Source organism: Octopus bimaculoides, chromosome 11 (assembly GCF_046866305.1).
Source record: "Octopus bimaculoides isolate indiv1 chromosome 11, ASM4686630v1, whole genome shotgun sequence".
NCBI classification, from domain to species: Eukaryota; Metazoa; Mollusca; class Cephalopoda; order Octopoda; family Octopodidae; genus Octopus; species Octopus bimaculoides.
Window position 1 is genome coordinate 53,117,563 of NC_142938.1, and position 23,165 is coordinate 53,140,727.

A 23,165-nucleotide genomic window follows, 5' to 3' on the forward strand; every position below is an offset into this window, starting at 1 on the left:
TAATATTCTTACATACAGTAGACATACCTTTATATTTGCTAATTTCTTCACGTATGTCAATAGGCGCTGTGACACAACATTTTAAGGAAATAACAATGACTGTGTGAAAATAGAAAAGAATATTTTAATGAAGCAATCATATGATGAAATTATTGGGTGAACAAATTATATTCAACTATTAATCATAGAATAATCATGACAGCCTTGTATTTAGTTTGTACATTTAAACAGAATAAACCAAGCTGAAGAATATATCTTGTCTTAAGTCACAACACAACAGCTCTGTATGTACATTTTCAACTTATGATTACATGGCCACCATTTTAGTATCTTAATCTCATTGATATTGAGCTGATAACTGGGCAATCCTTATACAGTCAACATAGTAACACTCCCAATAAAAATTATCTTTAAAGAACAATCCAAAGTCTGAATATGTTTCTCACAGAGTTTAATGATTTTTTTTCTTACATGTTTAGAAAGGAGATTGACAAATTTCACAGAGGTGTATATAAGTGACACATCAAAGTATAGGTGAAATGTTATAAACATTTTAAATAAGTTTTTCTCTACTGAATGAGCATGTTATGTAAAACATCTGCAATATGAATCAACAATATTGATGTAGAAATAACACCAACACACCATAAATATCCAGTATTTATTATAGGTCACAAAATTTGTCAGTATAAGAAGATATATCTTAAAATTAACTGCAAATTGAGCAGTATCAGTACATCTTATATGAAATTTTCAATTGATGCCTCACCATAAGCATGATGTTTACAATATTTAATACACCTACAACTTCATAGTATCAAAGAGTATTTCCAATCTTATACTAACACTTCAGCATTCAGACTACTCTGCTAAATGTAATACTTATTTATTCACACTGTTTGGAATTAATCATGCATTACCTTATAGCTTTAAGATTTCAATGATTTAATCACTTATTTTTAAAATGACATTGTAGGGTTAGTGTAAGAGGCTGGATCTGGCTGGTTTAAATACAAACCCGGTAGAATTTTGGCCTGATATGGCCAGTTTAAATTCAAAAGGATTAATACATTTTTAATGTTATAACCCAAGTGGCAACATGTGGTTCTAATAACAGAAGGAGAGGCTTTCTGAATCAGTCAAGTTTAATTAGTATCAGTGAATTTAAAACTATGCATGCTTTCTCACTCAGGTTGAGAGTATATCATTTGGTGGAGTAGATCTGGCAATTTGAGTATGAAGCTGATGATATATACCTTGGTCAAAATTATAATCCTTCTTATATTTAATTCATATGTTCTGTCCAGGGGTTGTAGCACTAAAATTGTTTTGAAGAGCAGGCTAGAAATACATTCTTCTTTTTTTGCTTTTTTTTAAATTTTATTTGTTTCAGTGATTAGACTGTGGCCATGCTGGGGCACCACCTTGAAACATTTTTAGTCAAATGTATCGATCCTGGTACTTATTTTTTTAAAGCCTGGTACTTATTCTATCAATCTCTTTTACTGAACCACTAAGTTATGGAGATGTAACACACACCAGCACCAGTTGTCAAGCGATGGTGGGGATACAACACACATACAACAGGCTTCTTTCAGTTTCCGCTTATCAAATCCACTCACAAGGCTTTGGTTGGTCAGAGGCTACAGTAGAAGACACTTGCATAAGGTGCTACACAATGGGATTGAACCTAGAACCATGAGGTTGAGAAGCAAGCTTCTTACCACACAGCCACACCTGCATCTATAATTCTCAAATAAAATTAATTCAATGCTCTCTGATGCTTTACATAATTTTCTTCATACACTATATAAGGTTACAGTCTGTATGTAGTGATAAATGTCTATAATAAAAAGTACATAATAGTTTATAAAAATAATTAAACATATAAAATACCCCTTTAACCTTTTATACAAATAAATATTCTTGTGATTTTATAGAATGGAACACTTGTAAAAAAACTTATTTTTTCTTAGAAAAATGTTTGTTTTTGTGAATAAAAATATATAATATTCTGATTTTAAAATAAAAATAATCTATGTTTACTCAACCAAAATTTAATAATCAATGTGTCTGATGTGATTACCTTGATTTTAATCTTATTAATCCTACAGTTTGTAAGCTTTTTTAGTAATGCAGACTCTAATTCCCAAATTAGTACAAATAAAAATTCATTGTTGTTGAATTGAATTATTACATTCAGCTTTAATTTAATTATCTGCAATGAATTTTCTATATAAAGTTCAGCCCTAGAAATAATGTGAATTGTCTCAAAATTTGAACTATAAATTTGGGAGAAAGATTTTGATTAATTCAGCTGAATGAACAAAAACCATTATTACACTGGTTTTCTGTGATGTTAGCTGTTATATAAATCTTATCGGTTGGAAGCAATATATTCTTCTATATATATCTCTTTTTACTCTTTTACTTGTTTCAGTCATTTGACTGCGGCCATGCTGAAGCACCGCCTTTAATCGAGCAAATCGACCCTGGGACTTATTCTTTGTAAGCCTAGTACTTATTCTATTGTACTCTTTTTGCCGCACCGCTAAGTGGCGGGGACATAAACACACCAGCATCGGTTGAAAAGCAATGCTAGGGGGACAAACACAGACACACAAACATACACACACACACATACAGATATATATATATATATATATATATATATATATACATATATACGACGGGCTTCTTTCAGTTTCTGTCTACCAAATTCACTCACAAGGCTTTGGTCGGCCCAAGGCTATAGTAGAAGACACTTGCCCAAGGTGCCACACAGTGAGACTGAACCCAGACCATGTGGTTGGGATCAAGCTACTTACCACACAGCCACTCCTGCGCCTATGTGTATATTATTTTATATACGTCATATTTTGCATACATAACTGTATAATAAATACAAGGTTATACCAGAAGTAATGTAAAAGTGACATAACATTCTTTTATTTAACATAGGTCATTCAAATTGCTTACATTGACAGAGTGACTCTTCCTCTATATAAAAGTGATATTCAATATAGTCTCCATCACAAGTGATGCATCTGCACCATTGTTGAACCCAACTCTTGAATTATCTGTGAAAAAATTCAAGTGTGTACTCTTGTATCCAATTCTTCACAGCTGTTTTCTGTGTCATTGATTTGTTGTCCACAAATTCATTTTGTTCTTCTTTCACATTTGTTTTATTGGGAAATCTTAATGATTCGTTTGTGGCTGTGAGACTTGTTGATTTTAACTGTAAAACTAATTAAAGATTTATTTATTTATGGAGGAGTTTCTGATACTGTATCTGGTATTCCAGGGTGAGTGACTTTTTTTAATGTATTGGAATTTTCTTTTTTGTCAACAGTAAAGGTTTCTTTACGGGGTATAAAACTAGGGGTGTCTTGCTAAGGTTGCCCATTTAACTAATTAATAAGTTTTTGCTAATTTCATTGGAGAGCAAATGCTTTTGAATTATAAGCCTTTGTGTATGTGTGTTATGGCTAGGTTTGTTTATTATCATATATATATTGATATGGCTCAGTAAGTTTAATAGTGCATGTGAATATCATGACTGACTGCTTATTACTAATAGGTTTGGAATTTTGCTTTGGTCAATTTTGAAAGATATTTTATAGAGTGGGGAGTTTAGTGTAGCTTTCTGAAACTGTCTTTTAAACTAGTTAAAAATTTTTGTTTGGTTATTTCATTGGAGAATAAGTATTTTGGTGTTATAGATTTTTAAGTGTGCTTGTGTGCATGTTTTCATAGATAAATTTATTGTTATACTGTAAAATTGATACATATAATTTAGTATATTTGTACATGTGTGTGTGTGTGTGTGTGTGCGCACACGTGCGTGTGTGTGTTTTCCATTTATCTTTGTGTATGTATGTGAGTTTAATTTGATCAGCTGTTTCTTGTTTCATTTTTGAGGGTGAAGTTTAGGCCACTTGGTGGCTGTCTTATCCACTTTGAGTTCAGACCATTTTTTGAAAATGAATATACATCTGTGTCTGCTGCATGTTATGGTTTCAATTCCCCTTGTTTAGTGAACATGTGTTTTGTATGATTATGTGATATTTTTTTTTCTGGTGTACAGGAGGCAAATTCTGGAACCATTAATGTATGATGGGACACAATCTATTATTTTCCATTTTATATTTATGATTATTTTCTTTTAACTGTCAGATGTGTTTGGAAAGGATGTTGTGCTTTTTTTGTATATATTCCAAAATGTGTTTTGGGTATTGTGGGTATTTATATTTGAAGGTTCTACGAGTCACACCATCGTAGCTTTTTTTTTAATCCATCTCGTTACTTAGTAGACACACACACATGCACACACATACATGCACACACACACATGCACACACACATGCACACATACATACAAATACACATACACATTCAATAACAAATTAAAAACAGGGCTAGTGTAGTAAACTGCACATACACAATGTGTGTTTTATTTGTTCACCAGTTTGCTGTGGTAAAGTACCTGAAGGATGACTTCCCCATTGCACAGGGTGGTAAAACATCTGAATCAGCAAACAAACTAAACACATACATAGATTATGTGCAGTCAACAATACATATATACACATATATACATGTATATATGTATATGTATATATGCATGTGCATGTGTGTGTGTGTGTGTGTGTGTGTGTGTGTGCATGTAACACATAGTGATTAAAATCTGTTGGTGAAAGTACTCAAAACAAAACCAGAGTAAAGTAAATATGATTATTATTACACGCAAACAAAATTTACAGAATAATCACAATGTCTTGTTATCGCAAGTGGAATGCCAAGTTAGTGATGACTTGGCAATTTTATTATCAAATAAAATTGACATATGGTCAAAGCATGATAATATAAAGTTTTATCATCTTATTGGAATGCCAAGTTCTTAAAACCTAATCTCAGGACCCTCACTGAAGATGGGAACTTTCTACACTCAACTGAGAATATTTTAAACAATGTTCTCTGTTGATGCAATATAGGTTTTCAAAGCTGACCTTTGTACAAACACTTCTTGCCGCTCTCTCTTAAGGAAATGCAGGGAACCTATGTTGGCCCATTGGAAACCTATAACTAATGATGGTAAGCTTTTACAAATGGATTCTCTCTCTCTCTCTCTGTATATATGGATTTTGGTAAGCAACACCGATTTTTACAATTCTGTAAATAATAATGATATTTTATAAGCATGAAGCTTTTAAGTGATCAACAAGTAATGACTAAAAAAATAGTCTAATATTGGGGCATAATAAATCCTTGACAAACAAAAGAACCCTACTTTTTCTGTTGAGGGCTTATATACCTCAATATTAGACTATATATATATATATATATATATATATATATATATAATTATTACAAATTAAAAGGGTAAAGGTTTATCAATTTATTAATTTATTAATAAATCAACAATTAATAATTTTTACCAAGCCCTTCGGTATGTAAGCACCTTTATCGGTGGAGAACTTATTTAAAAGTTCATATACATTTATAAACATAATTAAGGGATCAGCAAACATTTGCTTCACCACATACCGAAGTTCAGAAATAGCAGCTAAAAAAGCTGAGACTCCAACACATAGCATTACTTTTTTTGCCTTTGTGAGTTACAAGTAATGCTATCTGTTGGAGTCTCAGCTTTTTTAGCTACTATTTCTGAACTTCGGTATGTGGTGAAGCAAATGTTTGCTGATCCCTTAATTATGTTTATAAATATATATATATATATGTATATATATATATATATAATTATGTGTATTTCTTCTATCTTAATGAATAAAAATTCTTCTGATAGAATAAATGGGTTAATAGAAAACAATGTAGCAAAGAACACAAAATAACTGTGGTTTAGTTCCTGTTTTTAAGGCACCCACTATCCGGCAGCGTCCAATTCTCTAACGGTTTTTTTCAAATGAATCAAGTCATAACCTTATCCATCTATTGTTTTCATAATCTGTCATAATGTCTTACGTTTAAGATGATTCCCATGCTTTCCCTGATGAGAAGGTTACAATTTTAATATCAAAGATCCCTATGGATCACACAGGTTGTAATCCTTTGAAACATATGTAGGAATAAAGTATGCAATTATAACATGCGTTTTCTCCAATCCTTAAATTCTCATATATATATACACACACACAATGGGCTACTTTCAGTTCCAGTCTACGAAATCCACTCAGAAGGCTTTGGTCAGCCTGAAGCCATATTAGAAGACATTTGCCGAATGTGCCATACAATATGTGTAAAGTAATAATGCTGGAAAAATATTACTTACAGATAAGTATTTTCCACTGTTTCTGCATTGCAAATGAAGATTCTCTCCTGTAGCAGAGTGTTGAATGTTTCTTCTTGAAGTAGTTTGTAATAACTGTTGACTAAAAAGAGGACAACATTCAGCATGTCACTATGACACAACAGTATTTTATTGGAGTCTATTTGATACATGCTTTATCAGTTAGGCTTCTTAAAAGATAAAGGAAATAAAAGAAGAATCAAATAATTAAAATGGAAAAACTGGATATTAAAATTACAGAAAATAAATGAATAAGCACAGAGAACAATGGAAACCTAAGTCATATATAGTAGTATAGCTGGGAGAAGTGAGAGGAGCAGTGAAGATGGAAGTTGGTGGGGAAATGAGGAGGGGAATGGGGGAAGTTAGGCGTAAGTGGGGGAAGTTAGGGGTCAGTTGGTGGGGGTAGTTCGTAGGAGAAGTTAGTGGGCAGTTAGTGGATAGTTAAGGGAACAGTTAGGGGGAAGTTAGGGGTGCAGTTAGAAGGAGCAATTGAGCGTGGGGGGGGGAGCAAAGACACTGTTATGGGGGTGGCACACTCTCTAACTATGCCACCGGTCAAGGATAAAAACAAGATGGACATAACAAGACCTTCAGCTGTCAACATGAAGGTCATAGTGGTAAATACACATACATACACTTTTTTTTTAATCTTGATATGGATGAGGGGGAAATGTTCATAAACAGAGGCAGAGAAAGAGTGACATGAAGAAGAGATGAGATATATGAGATGAGTCATTATGGAAGGAGGCTGTAAGCCAGATGGTTTGACAGATTACAGGCAACTAGAGATGTAATACACACTGGGATGGGCAGCAGCAGGAAACAGCATAGACATTTGTAGGAGATTGTTGTGTTGTGAATGAGACTTTGCCAATTAGATTAGATAACCATCTTATGGATACATCTACGATGTGTGTGTGTGTCTAGTAACAGCATCATTCCAAATGTGTGAGTAATACTCCATTGAAGATCTCTCTTAACCTTTTTAGAGGGTCAGCAGCTGATAAGTTTTTTCTGACCCCAAAGACAAAGGTTAATCTTTAAGATGCAGATTTCACTGTATTAAGTCCATAGTATTACCAGGTAATATTATCAGAGATTGTCCCTCAGGTAGCTATCAACCCTTTCTATCAAAAGCATTTTTAAACTCAATATTAGGGCAGTGAGCTGGCAGAAAATACTTAGTGGAAAAATACTTAGTGGCATTTTGTCTGTCTTAACATTCTGAATTCAAATTCCGCCAAGGTTGATTTTGCCTTTCATCCTTTTGGGGTCGATAAAATATGTAATAATGGAGTGCTGACGTCAATGTAACCAACTCACCCCCTCCACCGAATTTGCTAGCCATGTGCAAAAATTTGAAATCAATATTATCAGAGACTGTGAGGTCTAACATTGACAGCAACTTTTAGTATTTAGTTATGGGATAATGAAGATTACAAAGGATGAAGTTTAGTTGAGGAGAAAGGAGGTGCTAGGTTTAAAAGTGGTGCAATGGTCTAGGAAGTACTTGAAGGTGAGAAGACCATCAAGATATATGATAACAGGGTTTCAGGATTTAATATTAAAAGTGTTCTGGAGAAAGGAGGATCCAAGGATGAGGCAGGAGTTGAAAAGGTAAATTACAGGAATAGTGACATAGATGGAGGAGGGAAGCAGCAATGGATAGGAAAATTCTATCAAGCCATTTGGAAGTGTGACGGGGCAATTGCTAACAGAGATGATGGTGAGGCCAGCTGCTTTGATTACAGTATTATTGTAGCAGTGGAGTTGTAAAAGTGTGGTGTGTTGAGCTTGGGTGCTGTTGAGATAGATAATCACTTAGGAAGGTTGAAAAGGTCCACCATGAGGATTTCAGATTAGCCTGGAGCTGGTGTCCAGTGGGTGGTTGATAACAAAAGATATATAACAAATATTTGAGCATCCGGTGCTGACAGTACCAGTTGATGTGATTTTTTTTTTATCTGAAGTTTGAGCTAGGGGTTAGTTCTGGTTACAAAGAAGTTTCAACTGACAAGTTTGCATGCTACAGGTTGATAAAAACATTAGGAACATTGTAAATAACTTTAACTTAATCATGTACTTTATCGTGTATAAATAACTTGAGCTTTGTCATGTACTTTACAATGTACTTCATCATGTTTTATAAACAGCTTTTGGTTCACATACTTCTTAGCCAAAAATATCTCCTCAGAAACCACGTTTTTGAGTTCTCTTTCATTTTGTCATCAGTTTTATCCAAATCTTGTTGAGACATAAACAGCCAGGAAGTAGTAACACAGTCATTAATTTACAGCTGCCACGCCCACCCCACCTTCACAACCCATTCTGCAGAATGTATTTCTTTCTAATGAATTTCTCACAATACAATAATCCTCAGCTTTCCAAACTCAGCATAAGAGCACTTATCTCACTCAGTCTATTCCTTCTCTTAGATCAGAAGTGATACCTCAACATTTCTTCATGTCTCTTTACCCTTTTTTCAGCTGTTTTCAATGGGCAAGTTACTTGTTATTTTTGCCATTTCTAGTCTTCCATAATTGTTTCTTTTAGCCTTTCACTTACACAGTTATGTTAATACATTGGTTTTCAGTATATTTGGTCATCATTTGTAGCTATAGCTGAATCTGTGAAACAAAACCCCATTGACTGAATATAAATGTGTGCCAAAATGAGCAGATCTAACAAAGTGAGCTCGACTATTTTCATTGGCTATAAATTACCAGTCAGCATGCTCAGTAGTTTCCAAGCCACTTCTTCCCTGCAGCCCAATGTATATTATAAAAGAAGCTACTTTTGGAAATTAACTAGAAAGAAAAGCTAGTTGGCTCTAGCTCATGGTTGATCTCTGAGCCAATGTATTTTAACATGTACATACACTCTCTCTTTATTTCTCTCCCACTTCCTGCAGTGGCCAGCCAACAAACAGCACATTGACACACACTCTTTCACTTGTTTAATCTCACTGTAAGACAACACAAAGGTGTTTCCACATGAAAATGTGAACTGAACTTAACTGTTGTTTTCTAAACATTACTTTATGAAAAAAAAAATTTCTTATTTAACAGAATAAGGTTTTAAAGTTTCTTATTGTAGAGTGGTGGAAGAATTCACAATGTGTTGGAGGAGAATCCAAATGAGAAATCGATAGAAAAGATTATGTGAAGAATAACATTTTATTCAAATAAAAATATATTATTCATCAAGGCACTTTGATCTGATAGTTTTTACAATAAGTGTTGAAATGTTCTTTCCTAATAGGTTTCTTTCAGTTATATAAAGAATAGAGTTAACAAAGTAGTTGAAATGTTTGTTTGGGCACAGGGTTTATGCTGAATTAAACTTGTTGGACCAATTAATCTCAGGATGCAAATTCATATAAAAAATGGATCTTGTCAATGAGATGAAATATTGGTTTCACATTTTGGCACAAGGCCAGCAATTTTGATGGATTGGATAAGTCGATCACATTGACTCCTGTGTTCAAGTGGTATTTATTTTATCAATCCTGAAAGGATAAAAAGCAAAGTTGACCTTAGTGGAATTTGAACTCAGAACATAGGTTTAGACATAATGCTGCTAAACGTTTTGCCCAGTCTGCTAATGGTTCTGCCAGCTCACCACCTTAATGGGATGAAATATTAAAAATTTTGGCTATGACAAGGATTTCTTTAGATAGTGGGAAATCAACTATGAAAGACTAGTGATACCAAAACCACTACATTTCCTTATTTTTTTTTGTCATTCTCTATTGGGCCATCTTGTCCAATATAAAATTTTAAAAGATGAAGAAAACAAAACTTTGTTGAATTAAAATTTCAGTTTTTTATGGCTGTTCTCCTTATCTTCCTGTTGTTAAATACAAATGACTACATTCATATTTGTTTTAGCACTTAATTAAAGTTTATTAACAATATAAAGCAGTTAAACATTTCTTTAGATGGATTCTTAGAATTCTAACTATCTATTCTTTCCAAACATCAAATATATAAACATTTCTGGCATGCTCTTATTTCCCCTATGATATTTCTGCTCCACTCATGCTACCATAGGAAAATGGATGTTAAATGGGCAGATGGACGTCTTATAGATTTTTTTCTAATAACTACTTCATTTAACTCCAGAAAATGTATTCATCTTGAAACTGAATACATAATTTCAGTGTTCTGTTTGCAACTTGCCCTTATAAATCCATAAGAATTGTGGTTGCAATAAAAACAAATATAAGGTAATTGCTGAGACAAAGGAAAATCATCATTTCGGAATTGATAGTTTTCTTTTCCCCCCGCTGCAATTACAGGTACTTTTATTTACTTTTAGTTTTATTATTATAGCATTTCATTTGGATTACTTGTTGTTGAGTGAATTTTACCTAATACATACCTTTATATTAGGCAATGAGTAAAAACAAGAAAATGACAAAATCAGAGGGAAAGATTTTAACATAATTATAATTATAACACTTGAAAGGAAAGGAAAGAGTCCTTAACTTTTCCTTCACCAGAAAAAATGGCAAGAAAAGAAAGAAATCAACTTGTTTTATATATTTCAAAGACTTTTAGAGGTTTTTTGTTGTTTTTTCTCCCCACATAAGAATAAATGAAAAAAATCATTGATGGCCCCTAAATGGTAATTAGAAAGTTACGTAGCTGAAGGTATATTCAATGTTATTCAGTAAATTTGGCAGCTAAAATATATTTAGGACCATGGACAGAATGCAACATGGAAGACAACTTCAGGCAGACTCCACATCTCTATGAAGTGTCTCCTAGATCACGTCTTGAAGTTTTTACAGCTCATCAAAAGACCTTTAAGTTAGTATTGACATGTTTAGTGAGAGAAGCATTAAAAAGGCAGCTAAAAATGTAGGTAAGAAAAAGATGGGGTGAGGAGAGGAAGAGCAACTCTGTCGAGTAATTTTAATTGTTACGGGAGATAACTCCGACCGATATTGCAATTCACCGTTCAAAATGAATTAAAGGCGGAAGAGAAGTGTAAATAAATGCACAATGTTATACACTGGTTCACATAGAAAAGTAGAGGGTTGACATCGATAATTATAAGAATACACATTGACTGTTTAATCTTCTAATTATTAAATATGTTTTACTTACATTACACTTTAACTGTCAGAGCATAAAGTCCAACACAAATTTAATCTTTCAGTGTTTCTCTTCTTCCATACCAACATTTATTATTAAATATCGATTTCTTAGCTACTGCTTATGTAAAATTACAGAGAGGCTACACTTCGTGAAGTATCATTTAAAAAAGGCATGAAACCCACCCGAAGCAGCCTTACTGTGTTTACCGATGAAACAAGAAATGTTAGTCACCAATTAGAGCTGTTTTATCTACCGAGTATTTCAATGTAAATTGTCTGCATAATGTTCTTACCTACAAAGCCAAAGCTTTATGTCATCACTAGAAATAGCAGCTACATTTTTCTTAAATCACAGTCTATTATCAGAAATAAAGGACACACTTAGCAGTGTATACCTAGCGACACAATATCTTTGATAATAACTCTTTAGGACCTAGACAGACCATACGAAACACTCCGAAAGTTCTGTAGTACAATTATTGAACACACATACATACATTTATATATATATTAGATAGATAGATGCGAATATATATATGTGTGTATGATTTTCAGTTCATGAACCAGGAGTGTTTTCTCTCTATAAGACTTAAAAGTTTAAATTAATTTTGTTTTCGAACAAACTATTCAACTGCAACCGAGTTTTGAGCGCCAATAGTGCGGGGAAAATCCACACACCCACTTCTGCTGACGAGCTCTGAATTTATGTTAAATATTAATGTATGATTGCGAGCATAATAATTTCATTGCAAGGTGACGTGATAGAGGTTCGATGTGTGAAGTTTTATATGGCAGAGATAAAGTGAAAGGGTGGTAGAGCGGTGAAGAATTAAGGAAGAAGAAAGGCAAGCAATATTGACATGGGAGAATCGAAAAGGTAACAAAAACAATGGCTAACGTTATTGGTGTTACGTCATGTTCATGTGATTAATATTGACCAATCAAACGTAAGAAGCATTCTCGTAATGAGCAGAAGGGAAAGTACTTTCCAGGAATTTCGTATCCGTATTTTACTCGACGTACTTAAATAATTCATTGGTGGATCACATTTTTGTTTTAAATGAGTAACTTATTTTAAACAGTAATTGGGATTTACATTTGATATTTTTCAATTGAGGTGATTCATTATTTACTTTATTATTGGAAAAGCTATACGAACCAGTCATGGATAATCTCTCTCTCAGTAAGTGTTTTTTATTTTTAATAAATGTAAATATTAGCAATGTTAATGTTCAACTACAAATTAAATTATCTCATATTATTACTTAAAAACGTTTTTCTTTTCAGTATCAAGTTGTTCTTTGATCATAACATATTTCGATCTCTGAGTAACATTTCCGTTTCATGATCAATCATTACACTCCAATTAACTACATATAAGATAATAATTATATATATTCTGTTATTATATTTAAAACCTTCATGGGTGATTATCAATTACACGATGTTGTTTTATCAATTATTTCGCATTAAATTCAATGTCAAGAAATCTCATTTTCGAGCAGACAAGGGTTTTCGGTTTCCGGTTTCATGTTGATGTTTTCGTTTATGCTATCGCTATTATACGTTTATCTTATTTTCATTTCGAGCGATCTATGATTATTATTTAAAATATTAGCGATCAAGTAGTCATAAATCACCCAAAGCATTTGTTAGCGTATGTGTTTACACATTCTAATTAGCTTTACCAGGTGTCGTTTGTCTTGAGGTAAGACTTGAGTGTCATGTTTTAAGTTGTTATAACTACTTCAACCCTATTAATAACCAATTAATTAACTATTTGATACTCTAAAATAATAGATGCAGTAGTCATGTCGATCACCTATTCTTTTCACTTTCATTAAAAAGTGTCTATTTATAAACGAGAAAAACATCTCTTTATAACACTGAAACTAACTGCGAGTGTCATAACGATGTCTGATATACGCATAAGGCCACAGATTTCGGAGGAAGAGTTCGCCGATTAAATTGATCGAATTAATTCACGGGTACTTTATTTCATCGAACCCGGAAAAGTTGAAAGGCTAAGTTGACCTTGACGAGACTTAAATTCGGAATATAAAGAGTCGTAGTTAAATGCTGCAAGACATTTTATTAGACATTACCGATTCTGCTAATATATTGACCCATCTGTGATGAAATAATAATTACTTTTGAGATCTGCTTTTATAGGGAAGAAGTATTATCGATTAAAATGACCACTTATAATACTACAATATATTTGATCGATTTTGGATGAAACCATGGGAAGCAGATCTGACTTTTAAGAGAATTTAGACACACACACACACACACAAAAAAAAAACCGGAAACGCAAAACACATAATTTCCTTTAAGGTTCAGTAAATTAAGTGAACTGTTGTAATTTTGTCATCTGAATTTTTATTGCCGTTCCAGTAGGAAATAATGCATTGTTTTCGTCTGAAATAATTACAAGATGTATTTTTCTTCCGAAACATGTACATAATATTTACATATTCCCTGCTCGGCGAAGGTAAAGAATGCGCACACCTGGTGTTTAGGGTTTACGGTTACGCCGAAAACGGGTGATGTGCGTATTCTTTACCTCTGCCTCAGGCTGTATACCTGTCGTTGCCCAAGGTAAAAGATTGCTACAAATTACCTAGGATTGTATTAATTGAACACTATTGCATTTTAAAATGTTATCAGTGATTTAAAGAACAAAATTATTTTCAATGCATGTTTAATAGTCCGGTGTCCTGCTAAGGCGATCAATATTAATTGTATATTTCGTAATTTCAATGTGTAAATAGCATCTATACTATAACGAAATATATATAACTTAACCATGTTAAATAAATTAAGTGAATGCGAAGACAATTCTATTTTCATTTAAATCTGTTCCAGAAGATAATTATGTTTTATTCTTGAAATTCTTTAATTTGTAAAATAATTTGGAAAATGTGGAGGTACGTGGATATCAGCTGGTGTAACCTATCTATTTATAATTAAAATTATTGTAATAATGTGCGGAAACGAGGGTGCTTAGAGAAACCCACACATTCAAATACTGGAACTGTATGTAATACATGCAATGATTAAGAAATGACATTAAGATATGGAACAAACCCTAGCGTATATTAAAATAGATCTGTACCCATCGTGGTTGTAATAATTCCGAACATTTTCATACCAGCATCTCAGTATATTCAGTGTTTTTAGTTTTATCAACAGGGGCATAAAGAAAAATATTTGGGGGTCTTCCAACACTTGAATATCGTATATAAAGTTAGCCATTCGAAAGCACTATTTATTACTCAGTGTCCTGAGTATGATGATAAACCACATCTGACAGTAAAGCCTCTGATCGGAAGATTGGATGTTCTGAGGAGTGTGGAATACCCTCTTAATTGCCGTTGTTCCAAGGTTCACCCTGACCCAGGTCGGTAACACCTGTTATGGGCAAATAATGAACTCAGCAGAAGAAGGTCACTCATCAACACCCCAATGCCACAAATAGGCTAGGCTAGCAGAAGAGCAGCTTTGACTTAAAATCATCCTGCCAGTTGGTTTGGCCGAGGAAAGCAAGGCCTCATAGATTGGGACCTATAACTTCAGAGGTGAAATCCAAATGTCTGTGTTCTTGGCAGATTGGTGCAACTCCTTGTCTGACTTAGCATGTCACACAATGTGTGCCACAAAACAAGAACCTGGAACCATAGTGTGTGGGTTTCAGCCTGGCAAGCTGTCATTCACCTCAAACAAATTCAAGTCAACAGCTCATTTCAGACCATCCCGTCCATCTTCTGCTTCAATCTTGCTCCCTAAATTTTCAAAAGTCCAAAAGCGATGGGATAAGGATGTCAGAAGCAGACTGTAGTCTAGTCAGTTATTACTAAAGATACAGCCTAGCAACTGTTAGTGTTTTCCTTTGAGATTTGTTATCTGACATGGCTAAGTCTGAAACTGAAATCACCTAAATCAACATGCCACATCTCCCAGTGAAAATTAGTAGTCTTACTGACATGTAGCATAAGTTTCTTAATAGTTGTTCTGTGCCAACATGGAACCTTAACTGCAGCATTATTAGGGATTTTTCATTTTTGATAACTGAAATTTGTTGGGCAGGAAACTTAGAAGTTCCAGTGGATTAAAAGTTTCAGCCTTAAAATGAACTATATCTTCCTGGTCCAAAACAGTATCTATTGCAAGAAGACTGTTTTCCTGGAAGTTACTGTGGCAGCATCCAAACATTATTTTTTTGCTCCATCACTTGTGAGTTAATGTTTTTGCATGTTGAAGAATACATTCAATATCAATTTATCTATTATTTTCACCACTGCATTTATAGGAGGTGGGTTCATATTGCCATTACTAATAAGAAATCTTCCCTCCTCGACATGTGACAAATGTTTTGCAAAATGACCGCCCAGCTGTTCTTGAAATGATTGACTTTTATGTTTGTATTTGATGATTTTAACATTGGTTCAAAGTGATCATGATTGAAAACAAACATGGATTTCATTAGTTTTTATTCTGTTTTAGACCACTGACAGGTTCTTATAGAAATCACCTAGTAATACTACTGCTACTTATCCCATTTCAGATCCATTGTCCTGCAATGGTCTGTCCAGGGAACTTCTGGGTTCTCTTGCGAGCAATTGTACATTTTTCTCAGACAATAATTTGGCATCACTCAAGTGTTCTTGTGAGTGGGTACATTTGTGCCTAAGCCTTATGGGAGTTTGAAAGCAGAATATGTTGTACAGCACCCAGGAAGGATTGTAGTAGCAATACTTGAAGAAACAACTGCAGTAGCTCTCCCTTTACGTTGTTGGATTTTAGTATACATTAGATGGTCTGGAATGTTTTTGTAGTTCCATCATAAAGATACAGAGAGGAAAGTAGTGACTATGAAAATGTACTAATTGGCGAGAGAGTGATCAGCAGTCATGTGGTCAATGTTTGGTAAAAATATTGTGTTTCTGTTGAGTTTGTTCCCATTGATGTTGACCTCAGTTATAACCAATGTTTAGAGGAAATTCATAGAAATGAAATACACTGCCTTTATTCTTTTACTTGTTTCAGTTATTTGACCATGGCTATGCTGGAGTACTGCCTTAAAAGGGTCTTTTTTAGTTCAAGAAATCGACCCCAGGACTTATTCTTTGTGAGCCCAGTACTTGTTGTAACGGTCTCTTTTGCCAAATCACTAAGTTACATGGACATAAACACACCAACATCAGTTGTCAAGCAATGGTGGAGGGACAAACACAGACATAAAAACACACTATAAATATATATATAAAATGGGCTTCTTTCAGTTTTGATCTACCAACAAGGCATTAGTCAGCCAGAGACTATACTAGAAGACAGTTGCCAAGGTGCCACGCAGTGCAACTGACCCCAGAACCGTGAAGTTGGGAAGCGAGCTTCTTACCACACAGCCATGCCTGTGCCTTTATTTGGATTAATTTTGAAAATTCTTTCCTCTCACAATAGAGAAACATTTCTCATGGCTCCAGCAGACAAAACAGAAAAGGCATTGCCCTGAAAGATTGTGAGGGAAATATGTTGGAAATATAAATATAAATATCAAGAAAGCAAACTCTAGTTTACAATTAAACCTTGGGAGAGGCATTATGCCGGTAATACACATTCGAAAACTCTAGTTTCTTTTTGTTGAATTTTGTCAAAAGTCTCAGAATAGTCTGCTTTCTGGTGTGTTTTAAGTTTCATTATCATTTGCATTTGCTATTGACATGTCAACATTATATGATACCTTGTTCAGAGTTTTTATTGCAAGATTATTGACTTCAGTGTATTTAGATTAAAGAAGGCTGTATTTTCTAATTTCTTAGCTATTTGTATCCTTGAGCTTAACAATAAACACTGCATTGTAGATTTTATCTATGTATTCCCTATGTCTATACCAGAGTCTATCTGTTGAGTTTGATACTTAAAATCTTGGCATGGTCATCATCGTGCTGAACAAATGCTAAAATGGGTTGAATTGTTGACTGCATTTTAACAGCAGAGCTAAAAGATTCCTCTCTGACTAAATTGCAGCCAACTAGGCATCATTTTCTTGTAATGGAACTATGAAGAATGTCTCTGTAGGTGGTACAAACTTCCTCATTTACTATTTGAAGATCTTGAAATGAATTTGAATGCAGTATTCTCAGAAGTTGTAAAAAGGAACATTAATATTGAATAATGGCATGTATGATAAACTATCTTTCAATGGCACTGTCAGAATTTATTGTTAGGTTGGCTTTTATTAGTAGTGCTTTGCTTTCTTCATCTCCATTGCTTGTCATTCCAAGTATAGTAGGATGACAGCCTATTATATATGGAATATTTCAGGGATCATAATGACAGTCCATCTTGACAAGGGCTGAAATTCCCTTGGATTTTGTGCTTGCAGTTATTGGAGTGAAATAAACCAATTAGTAAATTTCCAAGAGGACAGCAAGTTGTAGAGTGCTGCATTATCTTCATGAATGGGGAAGATGAAAAAGTCAAGACAGTCTCATTCATGTCTCATTGTTATTGATTCAGTGTCCTTGCTAGAATTGGGTAACTTCATTGCAATTGTTTTGAATCATCTGAGAAAACATTGCAATGATAGATGCTATGATGTCATATTTGCAGGCAGATGGACTTTATTGAATTGCAGCAGTTAACACTGATGTGTACATTACATTCTTGGTTATTCATCTGTTGTCAATATCCTACTGTTCAGTTTAAGGCAGCGAACTGGCAGAATTGTTAGCACACCGGTCAAAATGCTTAGTGGCATTTCATCCGTCTTTTTGTTCTGAGTTCAAGTTCCACAGAGGTCAACTTTGCCTTTCATCCTTTCAGGGTTGGTAAAATAAGTACCAGTTGAGTACTGGAGTCGATGTAATCGACTATCACCCTCTCCCAAATTTCAAGCCTTGTGGTTATATGAGAAAAGAATATCATATTGTCCAGCCAAGATTTAGTAGCTTCAGTTCTCTGTTGTTCCTTTCTAAGAGGAACTACTTTAGCCATTTGGGTCTCTAAAGAAACTGTTTGATGCATTTGTTGTCTTCTATGCAATGTGAATTCTTGCTGATATTACCTCAAGGACCATGCTTTTAACAATCTGGCTTTTAACAGTAATGAAGAGCTCTTTCTCCTAGCAAGAATGTTGTAGCTCAACTTGTATAATGGAGTCAATTTCCTTGGAGTGAATCTTGTTTGTTAACCAGATCAACACGTATGCATGTGGTGGCCCTTCTTATTCTGAGAGAGGATAAATGAAATATTGTACATCAGTTTCTAACTGAAATATTGGAATGAAAATTTAAGGCAAATTTTAGCCTAAAAGAACTATGTTTGCTTGTAACCATGATTTGAACTTGCATTCTCAAAATTTGAATCCAAATTTGAATGAATCAAAATTGGTTGATATAAAGTATGCACATACCAGAAATAATGGGAGAGAGAGAGAGAGAGTACAAGAGAAAAAGTGGAATAGATAACAATGGAGAGTGAGAGGGAAAGAGAAAGGAAGAAAAAGACTTGAAATAACAAAATTTTCAATGAGAAACTGAAAATGAGGTGGAATAGCAAAGCACAAAAAATTCATTGCAATATTGACCGTTCTATACTAAGAAATACTATTCACTGTCCCCCGCCTCACTCTGTATATGCCCAGGTTTTCACCACTCACTTCCCCATCCCTCTGCACACTCTAATCCTGTACCTTTTGCAATATCTTGCCACAAATTACAACCTTCGAACCTCAAGGGTATGCCCTGGCATGTCCCACCATCTATATCTCCCTCTTTCTTTACTCAACCATCCCTTTTATATTCTGATCCCTGTCTGTTGTGAATATACCCAGTACTTTGCCACCATCTATGTCTCTCTCTCTATCTCTCTCTCTCTCTCTCTCTCTCTCTCTCTCTCTCTCTCTCTCTCTCACTCTCTCTCTCTCTCTCCTTCACTTCTCTCAGGTTGGGTAACTATGTATCTCCTTGCAGCAGCACACCTGTTTCTGTCTTCATTCTTTCTCTCTCTCTTTCTCTCTTTCGCTGGATAACTTTGCACCTCCTCTATAGCAAGACAATATTTCAGTCTCTCTGTCTCACTATAACCTTTAATCATCTGATACAAGATCATCTCCTTCAGTGCCCTCTCTCTTCACAAATGATTTTTGTCTCGCAAGTTACTTGATGGCTCTGTCAGTGCAGGTGCCACTTAAAAAGCATCCAGTCCACACTGTAAAGTGCCTGGTGTTTGGAAGTGCATCCAGCTGTAAAAATCCTGCCAAAACAGTTACAGAAGTCTGATGCAGGCTTCTGCCTGGCCAGCTCCTGATAAACCATCCCACCCATGCCAGCATGGAAGGCAGACAGTAAATGATGATGATGATAATGATATATATGATCTTCATCATTTAACTTCTTTTCCATGTTTGCTTGGATCATACTGGATTCATTGAGACAGATTTTCTGTGTCCTGATACTCTTCTTGTCACCAACTCTCACCTGTTTCCAAGCAAGGTAATAGACACCCAACCTATCATACAATTAGTAGCCCAGACATAGTAATAAGCCTTTTTTGTTTTACAGAGATTGTTCAACATGTCAAGACATGTGGAGAAACTTGGACATGCTTTCACAGTTGACTACAAACATTCAACACCACTTGTATTGATAGTGAGGCTATTTACAGTCAGCAGACATGATGGCTCACTTGCATTTAGTGATGCTGCAAAGAGAGACTTGAGATGCCACTAAGAAAGGTTGCTAAATGAAGAGAATGAATGGGAGAAAGAGAGTCTACCAAACGTCAACCCAATAGAGGGATTAGCTATCTGAATTGACAGTACCTTGGTAGATAAAGCAATTAAGGGTATGAAGACAGGGAATGTCCCGGCCCCTCAGGAATCACTGCAGAGATGCTTAAAATATCTGGCTGTGTAGGGTTAGTCACCCCTATAGTCAACTAGGTGATACATGAAGGAGTCATACCCAATGACTGGTGCAGCAGCACCATAGTCAGCTGCTACAAAGGAAAAGGTGACGCATTAGATAGGAATAATTACAGAGGTATCGAGTTGTTGGATCAGGTGATGAAAATCACTTAGAGGGTCATAGCCCAATTAATCAGGGAGAGAATTAGTTTAAATGAGATGCAGTTTGGGTTTGTGCCAGGGAGAAACACCACTGATACTATATTTCTGGTAAGACAGCAACAGGAGAAATTCCTTGCCAAAATAAACCTCTGTACCTGGCTTTCATTGACATGTAGAAAGCCTTTGACAGGGTCTCCTGATCCCTTATCTGGTAGTCAATGCAGATACTAGGGATAGATGAGTGGTTAGTGAGGGCTGTACAAGCTATGTACAGGGATGCTGTCAGTAAGGTGAAGGTTGGAGTAGGGGTTCACCAAGGATCAGTCCTCAGCCCCCTCTTATTCATCATAGTCCTCCAGACAATAACAGAGGAATTCAAGAGAGGATGCCCCTGGGAGCTCCTCTATGCTGATAACCTTGCTCTAATAGCTGAGTCACTACCAGAGCTAGAGGAGAAGTTTCAGGTGTGGAAGCAAGGTCTAGAATTGAAGGGCCTTAGAGCCAATATATCAAAAGCCAAAGTCTTAGTAAGTAGGAAAGGTGTAGGAGGTGTATGCTCTGAGAGTGTAGCTGCTAGAATAAGAATAGCTTTGGCAAATTTCAGAGAACTCCTACCTCTCGCTCAGAATGAAAGGTAGACTGTGTGAACAGCCATGCTACATGGCAGTGAAACATGGGCTGTGGCTGCTGAGGTATGTGTAAGTTTGACTTTCTTCTGCTGTGTGTGTGTGTGTGTGTGTGTGTGTGTGTGTGTGTGTGTGTGTGTATGTGTGTGTGTGTGTGTGTGCGTGCGTGTGTGTGGATATATATATGATCTTTTAACATCCATCTTCCATGTTGGCTTGGATTGGACTGCTTGACTGGATCTGATGGATCAAAGGACTATATTATGCTCCAGTGTCTGCTTTGGCAAAGTTTCTATTGCTGGATGCCCTTCCTAACATCAGCCACTTTACTAAGTGCATTTTGTGTGGCATCAACACCAGTGAAGTTGTTAAGTGGCTTGCAAGACTAAGATTCTCATTGGCTGAATGGGGTTACAGTAGAGAAGGATGCAGTTTTATGCAAGATGATGAAAGGTTAGGGTACAGAGGAACGAGGCAGAACATATTTCTTGTGATACAAGTGATGCAGGGTTTGAGACTAATTGGTATGAAACAAGAGAGGGAAATAAAGATGGTGATGAGAAAGTGTTAAGATAGGTCCAAGGGGCTAAAGAGCAAGAAGGGAGGCTAGGTAGAGATAGCAAAAGTATATGGGAAGCTTGAGGAATGATAATAAATGTGGTAAGGTGTGCAAAACATTGAATGATGAACAAGAGTCAAAGTGGAGGAGATGTCTGTGATAAAATAGGAGGCAGAAAATGATAACTAGATGGGTATAGGAGTGAGTGTGGTGAATGTTGGTGGTGGGATAATCAATGATACATATGAGTTGGGGAGTAGGGGTTGATTGGCAGTACAAGAGGGTCAGTAGAATAGAGAGAAAGAGATGACATAACTAAATAGGTTAAAAGTATGTGAGTGAAGAGAAAGATGTAATGCATGAATGAGAGTGAGAAATGTATGGTGATATGGATAAATCAACAGAAAGTGGTTCATTGGAGAGGGAGAGAAAATTTGTTAGCAAAGAATGGTAGGCTAACCAATGTAAAATGTGAGTGGAGAGAAACAGTGTAATAATGAAGGATGGAAGTCAATTGAGGTGGTTCCAGGTAGTGAGAAAGATAACTGACATCACAGAAAAGATGATAAGATATGTAGTCTGCTCTCATTTGATTACAGCAGTAGAATACTGCAGCTTTCAAGCGATGGCAAGTTCAGTGATAGAGAATTAGGAGGTGGAGGGAAAATTTGATTAGTAAATTAGGCAAAGGTCTCAATTGTGTTTATAGAAATTTTGCTTCCAGATGAGCTTTCCCAAACAGATGTTCTGGTCCTTAGTTTTCTTTATGAGCTTCAAGTTCTTGAGATGAGCCTTCACTATTTCATTCCATATCTTTCTCAGTTTGCATCTTCTACAAGCTCCATCCATCTTAAGCATTTGGCAATTTTTATGCAGTTGTTCTCATCCATATGCATCACATGACTTTACCAGTATAGTCTTCTGTCCTACACTCTACACTTAATGCCTTTAATGCCCAATTTTTCTCCCAGCACATTTGCACTTTGCACTTTGTTGCTCTTATAACACTAAGTTTAATGGAGCATTGTAGCTTCATTCCTTTGTAGTCACATACACACATACATAATATATTGTAAACATAAGTGAAGAGGTGTTAAAGGTGAAGATAGATTTATTTTTCCATATGGTTACAGCTGTTTCAAAACCTTTATCTGATTTTAATTTCAGTATGCAAAATTATATGTACATGTTTATACTCTCAGTATTATGCAAGACAATTGTCATCATCATCATCATCTAAGGTCCGTTTTCAATGCTGACATGGGTTGGACAGTTTGACAGGAGCTGACAAGCTGAAGAACTACAATAGGCCCCACTTTTCTGTTTTGGCATGGTTTCTACAGCTGGATGCCTTTCCTAATGCCAGCCACTTCACAGTATACTGCATGTTTTTCTATGTGACACTGGCATGGGTGCTTCTCATATGGCACTGACATGGGTGCTTTTTGTATGGCACCAGCACTGGTTATTTTACGTGACACTAGCACCTA

At 35.3% G+C, this 23,165-nt stretch overlaps 2 protein-coding genes across 7 annotated transcripts in view; one reads left to right on the forward strand and one right to left on the reverse strand.

The window, feature by feature from the left end:
* LOC106873911 (carboxypeptidase Q) overlaps positions 1-23,165 on the reverse strand; it is a 61,934-nt gene that overhangs the window by 24,333 nt on the left and 14,436 nt on the right. For 3 of the 6 annotated variants that reach the window (XM_089360020.1, XM_089360022.1, XM_089360018.1), the window contains 2 exons: positions 6,293-6,392; positions 28-99 (listed from right to left, as the gene is read on the reverse strand). In XM_089360020.1, the coding sequence (XP_089216146.1) occupies positions 28-99; positions 6,293-6,320 (100 nt within the window). In that variant the 5' untranslated portion in view covers positions 6,321-6,392. Of the gene's footprint in view, positions 1-27; positions 100-6,292; positions 6,393-11,427; positions 11,568-11,710; positions 11,851-12,315; positions 12,380-23,165 lie in introns of those variants that run through there. The other 3 variants (XM_089360023.1, XM_089360021.1, XM_089360019.1) reach the window with 3 other exon arrangements.
* The window catches only part of LOC106876150 (putative transcription factor p65 homolog), a 61,088-nt gene continuing 50,296 nt past the window's right edge, over positions 12,374-23,165 (forward strand). The window contains exon 1 of the mRNA XM_052971793.2: positions 12,374-12,600. Coding sequence (XP_052827753.1) covers positions 12,582-12,600 — 19 coding nt within the window. The 5' untranslated portion in view covers positions 12,374-12,581. The remainder of the gene's footprint in view (positions 12,601-23,165) is intronic.